Source organism: Oreochromis aureus, linkage group 11 (genome assembly GCF_013358895.1).
Source record: "Oreochromis aureus strain Israel breed Guangdong linkage group 11, ZZ_aureus, whole genome shotgun sequence".
Classification (NCBI taxonomy): Eukaryota; Metazoa; Chordata; class Actinopteri; order Cichliformes; family Cichlidae; genus Oreochromis; species Oreochromis aureus.
Genome location: NC_052952.1, coordinates 5,179,554 through 5,195,021, shown reverse-complemented (window position 1 = coordinate 5,195,021; position 15,468 = coordinate 5,179,554). Strand labels below are relative to the sequence as shown.

Sequence of the window (15,468 nt, the reverse complement as noted above, 5' to 3'; positions counted from 1 at the left end):
TGGGCATCAAAATTGGATGACAGAGCAATGGAAGCACGTGGTTTACTCGATGAATCGCGTTTTCTTTCTCATACACCTGACCATCACATGGATGGCCGGGTGTATGTGCATCGCTTATCTGGGGAACACCTGGCACTAGGAAAAAGGCAAGCTAGTGGAGACGGCGTGATGCTTTAGGCAACGTTCTGCTGAAAACCTTGAGTGTTACTTTGACACGTACCACCTACCCCCTAAACATTGTTGCAGACCACATGCACCTTTTCATGCCCTGATGGCCGTGACCTCTTTCAACAGGATAGTGCATCCTGCCATCCATCCATCTTCATCTGCTTTATCCGAGGCCGGGTTGCGGGGGCAGCAGCCTAAGCAGAGAAGCCCAGACCTCCCTCTCCCCAGCCACCTCCTCCAGCTTATCCGGGGAACACCAAGGCGTTCCCAGGCCAGCCGAGAGATATAATCTCTCCAGCGTGTCCTGGGTCTGCCCGGGGCCTCCTCCCGGTGGGACATGCCCGAACACCTCACCCAGGAGGCGCCCAGGAGGCATCCTTGTCAGATGCCCGAACCACCTCAACTGGCTCCTTTCGATGTGGAGGAGCAGCGGCTCTACTCTGAGCCCCTCCCGGATGGCCGAACTTCTCACCCTATCTCTAAGGGAGGCCAGCCACCCTTCGGAGGAAGCTCATTTCTGCCGCTTGTATCCATGATCTCGTTCTTTCGGTCACTACCCACAGCTCGTGGCCATATAGGTGAGGGTAGGGGCGTAGATCGACTCGGTAAATTGAGAGCTTCGCTTTTACACTCAGCTCGCTCTTCACCACGACGGACCGGTGCAGCGTCCGCATCACTGCAGCCGCAGCACCAATCCGTCTGTCGATCTCCGGCTCCCTTCTCCCATCACTCGCGAACAAGACCCGAGATACTTGAACTCCTCCACTTGGGGCAGGAACTCATCCCGACCGGAGTGGGCACTCCACCCTTTTCCAGCTGAGAACCATGGCCTCAGATTTGGAGGTGCTGATCCTCATTCCGCTGCTTCACACTCGGCTGCGAACCGTTCCAGTGCGAGCTGGAGGCCTTCACTTGATGAAGCCAACAGAACCACATCATCCGCAAAAGCAGAGATGAGATTCTGAGGCCACAGGCGAAAGCCCTCCGCCACTTGGCTGCGCCTAGAAATCCTGTCCATAAAAATTATGAACAGAACCGGTGACAAAGGGCAGCCCTGGCGGAGCCCATCACCCACGAGGAACGAGTCCGACTTATTGCCGGCAATGCGAACCAAACTCTTGCAGCGGTTGTATAGGGATCGAATGGCCCGTGTAGCAATGGGCCAGACACCCCATACTCCCGCAACACCTCCCACAGGACACCCGAGGGACACGGTCGAATGCCTTCTCCAAGTCCACAAAACACATGTAGACTGGTTGGGCAAACTCCCATGCACCCTCAAGTATCCTTGAGAGGATAAAGAGCTGGTCCAGTGTTCCGCGACCAGGACGAAGTGCATCCTGCCACAAAGCAAAAATGATTCAGGAATGGATTGAGGAGCACAAGAACGAGTTGACTTGGCCTCCAAATTCCGCATATCTTAATCCAGTCAAGCATCTGGGAGATCTGCTGAACAAACAGTTGTGATTCTTGGAGACCCAGCCTCAGATCCTTTGAGTCTACTTTACAGGACTCAAATCTGTTCCTAACATCTTGGTGCAGATACCACAGCATACCTTTAGGGGTCTGTTGGAGTCTATAGGAGGGGGACCAACACAATATTAGGCAGATGGTCGTAATGTTATGAATGGTGGGTGTAGTTAACATTTGTTGAATTTGCTTAATTTGGTCATCCATTTCTTCTCCAGCTCCAGAGTTTATTCAGTCCTGAAGAACGTCTAACCCGACATGGAGAGCTGTCCATCCGTCCCAGAGAGGATGTGACCGTCCACCTTCTTTTTGCTCCCACCAGAGTGGCCTGCATGTTGGCCAAGCTGGAGATCAAACAATCTGGAGTTCGACCTTCACAGCCTGGGGTCAAATTCACTGTGAGGATGTAACCGTTAAAACCATTCTGTACTCCTTTCTCTGAAATCATCAAACACATTATAGTTTCTCTTATCACAGTTTTACTCTTCTTTTGTCACGCTCTTTTCACTTTCTGCGTCTGTGATTAATTTCATTCCTGTGTTTCTGATCCTTAGATTCCACTGTCGGGTTATGGCGGCACCAGCAACATCATCCTAGAAGACCAGAGGAAACGTGCAGATGGCTACGTAGCAACACTGACCGACATCGCTGTTGGCCGTGTGAGCAAAGTGTGTCTGTGCGTGAGGAACACAGGCTCCAGAGCTGCTTTCATCAAAGCTGTGGCCTTCTCTGATGTGCAAATACAATCACTTATGGAGCCCTCAGTCATCAGCCTCGCGCCTTCACAGTTTGTACTGAAGGAAAGAACCCAAGAGGTAAGAGATCCTCACTACCAATAGCTTCTTTTTGTGTTGATTTTCTCTGTGTATACTTGAACTTGTTATCAATCTGAATTTTCAGGTGATCACTGTGCTAATGAAGTCCACCCAAAGAGAGCAGAACCTCTGTCAGTTAGCCAGTGCACTGCTGGCTACAATCTATCTATTCTGTGGAGATGAGGTCTCCAGACAGCAGTACAGGAGGTGAGACCTTCCAGCATTTAGTTTTGTAGTTGGACTGTTGAATATTAATGGTAATAGTTCACAGGATTCAAATTGATAGTGATTTAATTAAATCTAAACGATCATTAGGAGAAGTTAAAGCTCTGTTGTAGTAAAGATGGCTTCAAATAATATGGATCTCTGTGGAAGGAAGGGATTTTATCTGTGTCACTTTGCATCAGCGTTAAAATGGCCTTCTGTTCTGTTTGGTAATGGCCAGAGCAGTACTTAAATAGATTAACTTTATCACCATATGAGTTTGTATTAGGTTCAGAAAAAAATATATATGGCCCTGTAAACTGATTTTACAAATGCTGCAATAAGAGCAATGAAGAGGAACTGAAATTGTTGCATCAGTAATTCCTTTAAGGTAGAAAATAAAAACTTTAAGTCCAGAGGGGGGCAATTAAAGTTATTTTTTTAAGTGTCCATCTTTCTTTTTCTTTTCTTCTTTCCTTGCAGTAGAGTACTGATGACGCTTATGCACAAACAAAGCCGTAAATCGTTTCTGAATCATTAAAATGTTTGCAGAGCCTTTTCCAGTTGCTTTTGGCAGGACTTTTTCAGTCCTGTGCATCTTTTATTTTTTTCTTTCAGGTTGCTTCAGAGCAAGCCAGAAGTTGCACGGAAGGCCCTGTCTGACAACAGTCTGCTGAAAAACATCGATTTTAATGAGAAGTTCTTGGGAGAAGAAAATGTTGCAGAGGGTAAGATACCATGCTGGGTAGGGGAATTCCTTTCTGATCTCAAGGTTAAAGCAGTTGAGAACTTTCCATAGATGATGGTAATAATCTGCACATTTCACGTTCCATTTTGTTAACTTAGAACAATTTAACTTAAGTGTCTCATATGGAAATAAACAGCCTTTTACCCTTTTATTTAAAAAAAACAAACAAACAAAAAAACCCTACTAGTTTGGGCGTAGTAGAATATCTACATATTGACATTGAGGAAAAATTGTGCACAAACCAACATCCTTGTTACCCCTCAGCTTTTAAAAGACTGAGGGATGTTGGGCGGGTGGGATGGACACCCGAGTTTGTGAATGCGATAACTGGAACAAGCAGATGTAGGACCTTCAAATTAATACCATAAGTGTAGCTACTAGGAGGCTGAAGAATACCACTGGTGTTTTTCTTTTTAGCAGTGATAAGAAAGTGGTATTAAAAGGTAGCACCTTAATACCAGATATGCTTTAGAAATGTCAGATTTAATGGTAAAGCAGAATTGTTCTGAAGCTTTGGGACAAGTTGAGCAAAGACTGTTTAGCAGAAATCACTCAGCCGAGGACAAAGTTGCATGGCTGAATAAAGCCTAAGAGAACACGAACATAAAATTTAGCGCAGCAGAGATCCATATTTTGATTCTGAACATCTTTACATCTGACTCGCTGCTTAAAATTTGACGAATGATTTCCCTCCCGTGTAGCCTGTGACCTGCCCCAGCGGCCCAATGAAGCCCACATCTTCTACGGCAACATGAGTAAGGTGGTAGTGTCGTTGCTTGGAAGTACTAAGAATACAGACTTTGAGGAGAGCGAGCATGCTCTGCTGCTGCCATCTGCACAGTCCAGCTCAGAGACAGACAGGTAACCTGCTGGAATATACACAGGTCTGTTCAATCTTAATAGCAGTGTGATCACCAATATGGGGATCCAAGTACATGTTAGAAAACGCAAGACTGTTGGTTGAAGTACAGCATACTCATTTTATTGGGTTTATTTAGATTAGTAAACACATTCAAAATTATGATGAAACTATATCAATTGTCTTTGTGTATTCCTGCTATTTGATAACTCTGCATTGATGAGAATGCACAGTTTAATGGTCTTGTGTGATTCCCAGTGGGTCTTCAAATGGCAATGTGTCTCTGGATGTGCTGCCAGTGAAAGGTCCCCAGGGTCCAGCACTGAGAGTGGCAGAGCCTTCCTTAAAGGTACTGTAAGCCCTTCTTAATCAACTTTAATGGTTTCTTTCAATGACTATTGATTACTTTGGGGCTTTTTAAGCTGACTGAGATTTAGATCTTTGCTTCACTCTATTTCATGTGAAAAATGTATCATTTTTTTAATTGTAGACTATCTTCTTTTTACCCTCTTCAGGCTTCAGAGCCATTACACAAACAGTCCGAGTCCTGGACTATTCACCCAGAACAGCTCGTCCTTGCAGCTCCCACCATCAGTGAGTTGAATACAGATTTCAAGAGTACTAAGCAAGCTTGATTGTTAGTTTGGCTGAAGCAACCAGTGAATTTTTGTTGTTGTTGTTTTTAGATGGTGCATCCACCACCAGTCAAGTTCAGATCCGAAACAATACTTCAAGAGAGCTGAGCTTTGATTTGTCCTGGCCCGCCCACTGCCTCACGATCACCCCACAGCATGGAGTTATCGAGCCTCAGTAAGAATACCCTTGAGTCAAGAGTTTTGGGTTACAGATTCTCTGTTTTCTGTTTTGTTTTTTTGTTTTTTTTCTGCATTTCTCACACTTGATGTGATTACATCACGTTACGCATCAACTGAATATTTGGAACACTTTAGCATGAGGTCCAGTGGATTTTTCCACATATGTAATATGTAGAGATGGCACGATACCACTTTTTTATGTCCGATACCGATACCGATATCATAAATTTGGATATCGGCCGATATCGATATGAATCCGATATAGTGTTTTTTTTTTAATCAATAAAACTGTTTTTTTTTTAAATATATTCCTGCATTTTGTATAAGTTCATACTCAGGTTTAAAAAAACAAACAAACACTAAAGCTATTCTGTTATACCTGTATGCAAAAAATACACTGCACCCAAAATATTTCATAGTTCAGCAACACTGATCAATCTAATCTAAACTTAAACCTACACCATCCTCCCTATTCTGGTATTTTAAAGAGTAAGCAACCTAACTAATAAGGGTTGCAAACTCCCAGCAAAAAAAAAAAAAATAGGGAACCACCCTCCACCTCATGATGCTTAATCGATGTAATCAACTTTAATTTGATGCAGTGTGGAAAAAAAAAAATAAAAAAAAAAATGCACAGAAATCAATTATTTTTCAAGAATAATTAAATAGGTTCAACATCTTTCTCTGTTCATGCTAGACCCTATAAGAAAGAAAAGTATGTCTAAACTTTGCTGTTAGATCCGCCCCTGCACAGTTACCAGCCGTCAGCTACGTGAGAAAGGATCCTGGTGTAGAAAGTAATATTAAATAAATTCCTACAACAGATTATCAAGCTTAAACGTGCTGCTGTTGTTCCGCCGCTGGTTTCCTCTTTCTGGCGCGAAGTGGGCAATAAACAAACAAGAGAGACGGACTCGCGACAGAAAAGCCGATCAGCTGATCATTGATCAGTTTCACGATTGAAGTAGCAACAGGAGAGGGAGGGGGAGAGAATGAGAGGCAGTCACTCTATATATCGGTTGTTAAGCTTAACGCTGGAACGCTTTACAAACATTCAGAGATGAACTTACACACTTGCTTTACTTCTCTCTGGGATAACTTCCTCGGAGATGAAATGCCGGTTTGTCGCAAGTTTTGTGAGGTGCTTTTTTTGATATTTAATGGATCGGATTACATTTTTTATTTCTCTCCGATATCCGATCCAGTAATTTAGGTCCGTATCGGACCGATACGATACGTAATATCGGATCAGTCCATCTCTAGTAATATGAGGTGTAATCAAAATATTCCACAAATCAGTCTTTAAAAAAACAAAAAAAACAAAAAATGTACCTGGTTTAAAATTTGTCGATCTACAAGATCATCTTCTCAACCATGTCTGGCTTCATTCACTCCTGTTCTGAAGCATTTCTCTCTGTGTGACATAAGGTTTGTGTGTAGAGTAAAAAGACAATATTGACTTCTCTTTGAAACCATCCTGAATGATCATGGGAGCTGCTTCTCAGGATATGACCTTCAGCAGTTTTCTGTTAGCGTGCACCTTGATTTCATCCCTCAGGGTGAGACGGTCTCTGCAGAACTGTGGCTTGTGTCATCCTGTTTCACCACAGAGCACATTGAAAATGCAGGAGTTTTGTCCTAGAAAAAAAAAAAAACATGCACACCTACCACTATCACTAGATTTTCCTCCTTGCAACCGAAAATCAAGCTGAAGTATTACTGTTTTCATACACTGGCAGAAATTATTTATTTATTTTTTTAATAAGGGAGATTTTAATGCGGTAACCCTTTTACATGTCTGATTCCATAACTTTTGCCATTACAGTGGCTGGTGAACGGACAAGCAAATCCTAATTTAATGTGTGCATAAATCTGCTAAATGTTATGTTTGCGTCTAATTTTGTCATTATCATAAACCAAGGTGCCACCTGCAGATCTTGATCAGCCCCAACCCCTCATTGGCAACTAAATCTTCCCTGCTTCCCTGGAGTGGACAGATTTATGTCCAGTGTGATGGTCAACAGAAGGTATGGGATATTAGCAACTTTTTGTTTTTTTTCCATGCAACACTGACTCAGACTGTGAGAAACTGACATGAGCTAAATCTGAGCTGGTTTCAGTTTATTAAGGTTCAGATCCGTCGAGACCTTGCTCTGGATGTGTCTACAGCCCCAGCAGATTCAAGTTTGTCAGCCCTGCCTCCTCAGGCTGCTACCCCCTTGTTGCCTGTGGGCAGGCTCACCACGAGGCCATCGCTTACCCCACAGATGCCTCAGGCCATGGTAGAGATCAACAACAAGACCATCGTCTTCCCCACCACGCCCTCAGGGGAGACATCAGGTAGGAACATGGCTTACCGCTGGAAGTAAGTTGCGCTGACGAACATTAAAGCTCTACATTGTGCTCGTGTCTGAACAGTTTGACAACAATTATCTTTCAGTTTAAACATGAAATACTTTCCAGGCTGTCAGTTTTTAGTCGTGGTCTGTAGGTAGCACGTGATGCATCTATTCCTGTGGGAGACTGAACGTCTCTGTGTTGCTCCTGTACTTCAGAGGCCCAGCTGGAGGTGCAGAATGGGAACGTGGAAGTGAGGTGGTACCTGTCATCATTTGCTCCTCCATATGTCAAGGTGCTTTTTTTTTTTTTTCGCCTCCCTTCATTATCTCTTTCTTCTATTAGCTGTTTTCTCCTGCTCCTCTTGAATATCTCTCTTGGAGATCTCTGCTTTTACGGCTTTGTAGTTTATTTTGAAGTTACTTTTGTATGTGAGTGTTGCGAAATCCGTTTTGTTTCATGAACTACTTTGGTAATTACTTTGTACTTGTTCACACTCTTGATGTTGTTCTAATACATAAAGCTTATGTTACAAACTGTGGTTCTCTCTCGCGCTCTCGCTCTCTCTCTCTCTCATTTTTTTTTTTTTTTTCCTGTCTTCAGGGGGTTGACAACAGCGGAGACGTTTACCGGGCCACCTACACGGCTTTCAGATGCTCCAGGGTTTCTGGAACCCTGGGAGCCCATGAGAAGATGCAGGTAGGTACTTGCAGTAGACTTGCCAGTAATATTTAAAGTAGGTCATTATAAAGGGACATCGGATCCTTTTTAATAAAAAAAAAAAAAAAAATCTCATTGCCAATCATAAAACCTATAAAATCTAGTTTTATTGTTTTTACATTTTAAAATTGGTGTTCTATTAAAACTTTCATTAATTTTATTGTTCCTTTCACCAAATACAGTTTTAATGTGCAATTAGTTTTACTGTTCACATTGGAATTCCCTTTTTAGTCAAGTGACGCACTCAAAATAATGTTTCTATGTTACTCTGTTATGTATCACATCTGTGAGTTTGGTCAGATCAAACACTGAAGGAGACATTTAGGAAGTTTATACTTTTCATCTAGAAGCATAACTCTGTAGTAAGATGTTTTTATGAGGTTAAATAAAATCCATTTGTGTCCTAGAATGTTTTTTTTGTTATCTTTTTAGGTACCCATCACTTTTCTGCCCAGGGACAGAGGGGACTATGCCCAGTTCTGGGACTTGGAGTGCCACCCTGTGTCTGAACCCCAGCAGAAAACCCGAATCCGCCTCCAGCTCTGTGGCACCGTGAGGACCTTTTTTTTTCTTCTTCTTTTTTCTCCCCCTTAAACCAGGAAGCAGACTCCTCACAATATAGAGTCTATTCTCTGAAAGTGTTTTTCCCAGGTTATTTTTCAGTCATTCAGAAAAAAACACACAGAAACCACTCCCAGGACCCTCTTCCTGTGTAGCAACACTAATCATGCAGTTTTTCAAAACCATAATGAGGGACAATAAAAGTTGTTCTTCTGTAGTACATAAGAGGCACAGGAATCCTGGTACACCTTCAGCTTTTTAAAAAAAATGGCATTAAAAACAAAACGGAGTTCAGTTTGTGCTATAGAAAACAAACTTGTACTTTTAGACAACTTTTAATCTACTTTACTATAGATATTTGATATTCAGTCTAAAGAATGTGGACGTGGCCAGTGCTTCCGCTACAGCAGCACATTGTGATGTTAACTTTCAGTTACTTTAAAATAAGCTGCACACATTAGCAGTACCTTGACTGTGGCTTTGTAGTGTAAGTGACAGAATTAACAAATGAGACAAGTGGATTGTGGGATGGGAAGGAGCGCCACCCTGCTGAGAAGGGCCTGCGGGCTTCTTGTGTGTAACACTTTAAAGTGAAGTGTTATGACAGAATCAGTTAACTTAAGAGCATACATGCACAGCAAGTGGGATGTCAGAGAGATGGCTCCACATGAGTAGGTTAAGTGGCTGTGATGCTAGTGCTTTTGTTGTTGTTGCTTTGTCTTTTAGATGTGGTGTTTAAAGTGGAACGCCGAGTCTTTGAGTAGAGTTAAATACCAATCTGTGACTCTAGTTTGTAAAACTTTGGAAAAACAAAATGCAAAACATAACACTCATATTTAGTTCTACGGCTAACACTCTTAAGTCAAAGTCTCTGCATATAATTTAGTAAGCCAGCATGTAGCTGTATGTCTCCCAGGGATGAATGGTGTTAGTATTCAGGTGTTTTTGTTTTTGTATAAAGCAGTTTTTAAGTTGCACTGAAAGCTAACAGGCTGAATCTTAAATGTCTATGTCTAAAGGGAACAAAGTCTGGACCAGTGGGAGGACCACAGGAAGGAGACTGCTCTCTAGTGAAGACAGAGGCCACAGTAAAGACCAAGAAGAGACCCGAGTCCTCATCTAGCAAAACCAGGTAACTCCACCTAAATCTAGTCATGGAGGAGATCCCAATCAGGAAAAACACAAGAATATTGTTTTATGTAGCACATGTGGGTTTATTTAGTAAATTTAGATTAGCTATAGTGATGGGAGGAAATCAAGAATATCGAGATGTCAAAACATCACCATGGAAGATGATTTTTACTAAATGACTGAGCTAGAATTGAATTCTAACAGTTATCCCAGTACCCTGCTAGAGTAGTTCTGCATGATTATCTATCCTGTACTCGGCCTTTATGCAGCTTCTCAGTTCATGGAGTGATTTTTAGCTCCGGTCCCTTCAGGCCAACTGATTGGCTGCTACTCACAAACAGAAGATTTGAATTACAGGTGGTTTGGGCTTCTGTAGTCATAGCCAGAGACTTGTGCATAGATTACTCATACAAACATTTTTATTTTTTTAAACTTGAGCATTGTTAAATGGAGTATCCCCGAGTCTGACAGCATATATATATTTCTTTTAAAGCCGTTATAGGACCCTTTTCAACCTAAATTTATACCATAGTTATGTTGTTTTTAAACACTGAGTCATTGTGAATTCCTGGTTGTTTCATGATGGTGACGCCTCCTGTTTAAAGTGGCACATTTTGTAATCCTCAGCCAGGAGGAGGCCGTGCGGAGGGGTGTGTATTCACCACAGGACCTGTACACCTTCCCTGCCACACGGGTGGGTGAGTCCAGCTCTCTAAAGGTCAACGTCCGCAACAACTCGTCCGACACGCATGAGGTGGGGCATAATTTATTCTCATGAAAGTGTAAGGTTTTTTTTCTTGCCTACTGCAGCAGAAACTGAAGTTCACTTCCATGCAAATGCAGTAAGATCATGTCAGAAAAGTGAAGTTGTCACAGGGTTAACACAAGCAAGGAAACAAGATGAGAGACTGTTTAAAAAGAAGTCATTCTTTAAGTTTGAGCTGCCTCTGGAGATGACATAATGTGTTAAGGAAGCAGAAGTAGAGATACCTTGACTATATTTGTGATTCTCTGTACCACTAAAAGAAATTGCATGCCTGAGTTGATGTAATTATACTGAGTGAAAAATACAGTAACAACCCCTAACACTTGTCACTGTGCTTTGCATGGATTTGATATGTGATGTGTGGCTTCTCTAATTGACTTGCAGCTGAAATTTGTAAACCCTAGCGAGCCCTTCTACATCAAGCATTCCAGATATTCTCTGAGGTGAGTCTGATGTTTATTACACCAAACACAAACCTTTTGATTGCTACTTTTAGACTTGGTTTAGGTTTATTTGGAGCTCTTGAAGGTTTTCTGGTATTATTATCATACAACTGAGTAGTTGGTTAGATCATGTTTAATCAAAAAGATGTTCTGTAGTCTAACTCGGAGACTGTGCAATGTCATTTTCCCATTGTGAATGCTCACTGTGGGAGGTCCTATGAGAAGCTGGGACCTGGAAGATGATCTTACTATCTAGAGTATATACTTGGGGCCTGAGTACGAGGGATGTTTTGCCTAACAAAGGCGTTTGGAGGGGCAGCCTGGTCACAGGTACCAGTTGTGTTGTGCTGTGCTGGTGAGGAACAGTGTTCAGAATGTGCACATTATTTGTTGTTTTGTAGTGGCTAAAATGATGCCTAGTGTGGAAATGAATTACTTACTGAAATGCATTTGCTTCATCAACAAAATGAAAGTACTGTGACACATTCCATAGTGAAGCTTGACAGTTATGTGAAACAATGCCACAACCTGAACCTCCCCCAGCTTTGTGATAGGTGTGCTGTGAGCACTGCTGTGTGTGGATTTGTGATTGTGGTGTTCCCAGCATGTTGTGGATCTCATTACGATGACCACAGGTTTAAAGAAATGCTTCTCCAGTTTCCCTTGTATGGGTCTTAGTATAAGCATTTAGTTCTGAAATACCTCTGTATCTAAAGCTGACCAAAAGCCAACTTGAATATATAACCAGTGTAGTTGAAGTAGTTCTCTAACTTCATCTAAAATTTAAACTGGACCTTAAAGTGCTGTAGTTAATCCCTGCATTCATTTTCTGCTGTTTATGAATGGATTATTAGTGCTAGTCATTGATATATGGCTGCATCATGTGATTGTTTCCACCATTGATTCATTATTTGTTCTGTACAACATTAGAAAACAGTAATTAATCTACAAATAAAATACTTTTTAAAACTTTGATTCAAAATGGCTAAAAGATACATTAATAGTAGACGGACTAGTCATTTCAGGTTCAAGTGTTCCATAACAGTGCAAAGTGGTTGTGACTGATATCAATTATACTTTAAACAATATGAAACGTTGACAGTGTAGGATTTTATTTATTTTTAGATGAGTGCAGTGCATATTTGAATGCATTTTGAATCTATATTTGTGCTTCTTCACATTATGCATTCACACACACATTTCAAATTGTTACAGCCGTTCAGTAACCGTCTTTGTTCTTCCTCACCCTTTAGATCCCAGCACTATCTGAAGCTACCCGTCCAGTTCAAGCCCAGTACCGCAGGCGGGCACAGCGGCTTGCTGCTCATCCAGTCAGAAACAAGCGGAAGTCTTGTTATTCAGCTGACTGGTGAGGCATTGCCTTGAATCCACCGTTTTTAACCATCCCACGCCACCTCGTCGTGCCGCCTGGCTTTGGGTGGTGCTCCTCTCTGTTCTCTTCACTGTGGGAGAGATGAGAGTGACAGAATAAAAGGCATAAGGGCTAAGGATCAAATAATGTCAGCATTTGGATTTAAATCCTTCCTTGTTGTCATGTTTGGAGATGCACGCTATAGCTGATTGAGGGGGACTGACTGAGACTCCTGCCAACACAGCCCCAGCTGCCTGTGGATAAGGCACAGGTGTCCTCAGCTGGCCGATGAAAAATGATTGCGCCTGTTTGTGCCTGAACCTGAATAGTTTGAATCTGTCCAGCTCACAATTAGTCTGCACGGTCCCGGCGTTCCAGAGAGCTAATAAGTTTTGTCACTTGACTCTGGATCTGGTGTTTCGCTTTCTCTCTGAGTCATGTCACAAAGTAGCATTGCTGTTGCCATGGTCTGTCGGACAGTAGCGGCACCAGCTGAGATACTTTGGAATTATTTGGAGATGGGCATGCAGGAATGCCTGTGTTTGCTGTTTGGTAACAGCACTGCAGGGATTTTGTTTTTGGAAAAGCCACATTTCTGCCTGTTTGTTGTGTTACATAGTGGATAGATACCTTTTTGTCTCAGAACTCGGTGGAGTCATCTCTGCCATTACCTCCTAACTGAAACAAGGACCCGAATAGATTTAAAGCTTCAGTTTTCCTGGAGTACATTTTAAAACTGCTATTCTAGCTCTGTCTGCATCTCACAACATTTTCCTAATCTTCTGTACTCGTGTTTGTTTCTATGGAGATGGCTCTTCATCTTGCAGGGCCCACCTGCGCAGTAGCCTTTGTCAGCACCATGTGTTGACTTCCCCACAACCTCCAAGGCTCATTCCAAACAGCCCAGATGTACTTAATTTAGTCATGTTCAGGGCAGCTCACAGCAACATTAGGATGGTTAATGATTGTTATTACATGCTAAAAGAGTTTCCTCTGGTGGGGTTTTCATTCGGCAGCTTGCCAGGTCTGTTCAGTATGGTTGCCATGGCAAAACTGGTGTTAATCACTGTTCCAGTCACAGAAAATTAGCTCCCAGTTTCCTCTTTTGGCTCTGGGGCAAATGGCCAAAATTGCTCGGGGGGGGGTTTGGATTTGCTTCCATAATCAGTTTTGATATTGAAGGGGATGGAAATGGGGAAACTTTATCAAGGAGGTGTTGTTAACCTGCTAGTGCCACACATTGTGACAATACTTTGAAGAACACTATTCTTTTGTACAGTTTTTCCTACTTGTGTAGCGGGTTTTAACATGAAGGCAGTGTACTGTTAAACATCCCAACATGTTTTGATTTACAATTTGCACATGCTTTGAATAGCAATTATGTAATATATTGTATGTAATATATGTTTAAATAAAGTTTTGTGACAATTGAAAGTGCAGTGTCTTTTGTTCCTTAGCCCACATTGCTGTCAGAGAGGTATCAAAGTGGACAAAGATGATTTATGAAACATATTCTTGAACACTAGCTTTATATTCATGTTCACCTTGTTTTTTGTTTGTCCATTCAATCAGACTTTACGTACAACAAGGCTGTCACTTAACGCTACGACTTGTTAAAGAATCTAACAAAAGCCCAGTTATTTTATAAGAAGGTGATGCGTTTTCAGAAATCCAAGTTCTGTTAATTGGTTTGGATAAGTGACATAGCTAGCTTCCACATGGTGGAAGCACTACTCTATAAATAACTTAAGATTGGCTGCCATGTAATGAGCTTTAGTAAGTGGATTTCTGGGCATCATGTTCATTAACAATAACAAGTGAACAGTGAAAATGTTTCTTACTCTAAAGTCATAGGTTAGTTGTTTGGTTAGCTTTTGGTTAGCTTTATTTAAATCCCAGATTTCTTCAAGCAAACTTCCTGAAATAAAAGTCTGACTAAGCTGGAATAAAAATGGTGAGAATTAAGCCATTAAATCCTTAAAAATTCAAATGAGAATAAAGGAAAGCCTTAAACTCACGATCAGCATACAGTTTTGGATACATATATTACATCATATGTCTGACCTAACGACTGTACTGTCCTTCACACTGGTGGCACAACAGAGTACATTCTTGTATTCGGTTTGATCAGTCATGCTGGATTTAACATTGTATCAGCTCCTTTTAAAGCACTGCATGGTCTAGCTCTTTTAAATTCTGCACCAAGACCCAACTGATCTGACAGTGAAATGTTCCACACGCAGGGAGATACTCTCTAAAAAGCATACTTCTGTAGGTTAGGCCTTACTATATGTGTTTTATAAGTGCTGTGTGTAATAATAATGGAATATTTTTTTTGTCCACCTTGTAACCTTGGGTTTGAAAGGTGCTTTAAGGGGAAAATAGCTACAATACTACCTTGTGTATTAAAGTGCAGCTGAATGAGAAGATTTCACATCACTGTGAAATGTCCCTGAGTGAAGCGGTGAACTGGGAATGTTGCTGCAAATCTGTTCCTGACCCTTGTGACCTCTGGAACAGCGAATTATCAAACTTTTACTACTTCACCTGTTAAATGCCGTGTGCCCGGCAGGTGTCGCCAAAGCGTTGTGTAGAGCCCGGCTGTCAGCAGCATGTACTGTACAGTAGGACAGCTGGGCTTTATTTTGCTTCCCAGACTGGAAACCACTGTAGTGCAGTTGGACTTGACGTCTAGCAACACAACATCAGACTTTAAAAAAGCAGACCCGGTGGCTTTGCAAGTTAGCGGCTGCATTCACAGGTAGGAAGCCTGAGACCTTTTCTGAGTAATTTATATGTGTTATTTTGGTAAATGCACAGTGTGTGATCGTAGGCGGCTGCAGGAATGTTCTGGTTATGCTAGCTGATGTGGCTAAAAACGGTAGCGAGGCTGTGCCGGCGTGAGGGGCGGCTGACTTTGAGCCAGACTGTTTAAGTTGCTGGTTAGAGTTGGAGCCGCTTTTCCAAGCTGCGCCAGACAGCACAGCTAAGCTAAGTTAGCAGCGAGCAGGCTAGCTCTGGCAGCCGTCCATCCTGCCGGGGCCACAGCAGCAGTCCGC

At 42.1% G+C, this 15,468-nt stretch overlaps 1 protein-coding gene across 3 annotated transcripts in view; it reads left to right on the top strand.

Annotated features, from left to right (window-relative positions):
• The window catches only part of cep192 (centrosomal protein 192), a 33,627-nt gene extending 19,784 nt beyond the window's left edge, over positions 1–13,843 (top strand). For all 3 annotated transcript variants that reach the window (XM_039619555.1, XM_031750477.2, XM_031750478.2), the window contains exons 36-52: positions 1,857–2,036; positions 2,193–2,453; positions 2,539–2,660; positions 3,276–3,385; positions 4,107–4,266; positions 4,523–4,613; positions 4,780–4,858; positions 4,951–5,074; positions 7,001–7,106; positions 7,200–7,419; positions 7,635–7,711; positions 8,020–8,115; positions 8,569–8,688; positions 9,717–9,829; positions 10,456–10,582; positions 10,979–11,037; positions 12,291–13,843. In XM_039619555.1, coding sequence (XP_039475489.1) covers positions 1,857–2,036; positions 2,193–2,453; positions 2,539–2,660; positions 3,276–3,385; positions 4,107–4,266; positions 4,523–4,613; positions 4,780–4,858; positions 4,951–5,074; positions 7,001–7,106; positions 7,200–7,419; positions 7,635–7,711; positions 8,020–8,115; positions 8,569–8,688; positions 9,717–9,829; positions 10,456–10,582; positions 10,979–11,037; positions 12,291–12,423 — 2,178 coding nt within the window. In that variant the 3' untranslated portion in view covers positions 12,424–13,843. The remainder of the gene's footprint in view (positions 1–1,856; positions 2,037–2,192; positions 2,454–2,538; positions 2,661–3,275; positions 3,386–4,106; positions 4,267–4,522; positions 4,614–4,779; positions 4,859–4,950; positions 5,075–7,000; positions 7,107–7,199; positions 7,420–7,634; positions 7,712–8,019; positions 8,116–8,568; positions 8,689–9,716; positions 9,830–10,455; positions 10,583–10,978; positions 11,038–12,290) is intronic.
• Positions 13,844–15,468: the final 1,625 nt, after the last annotated feature.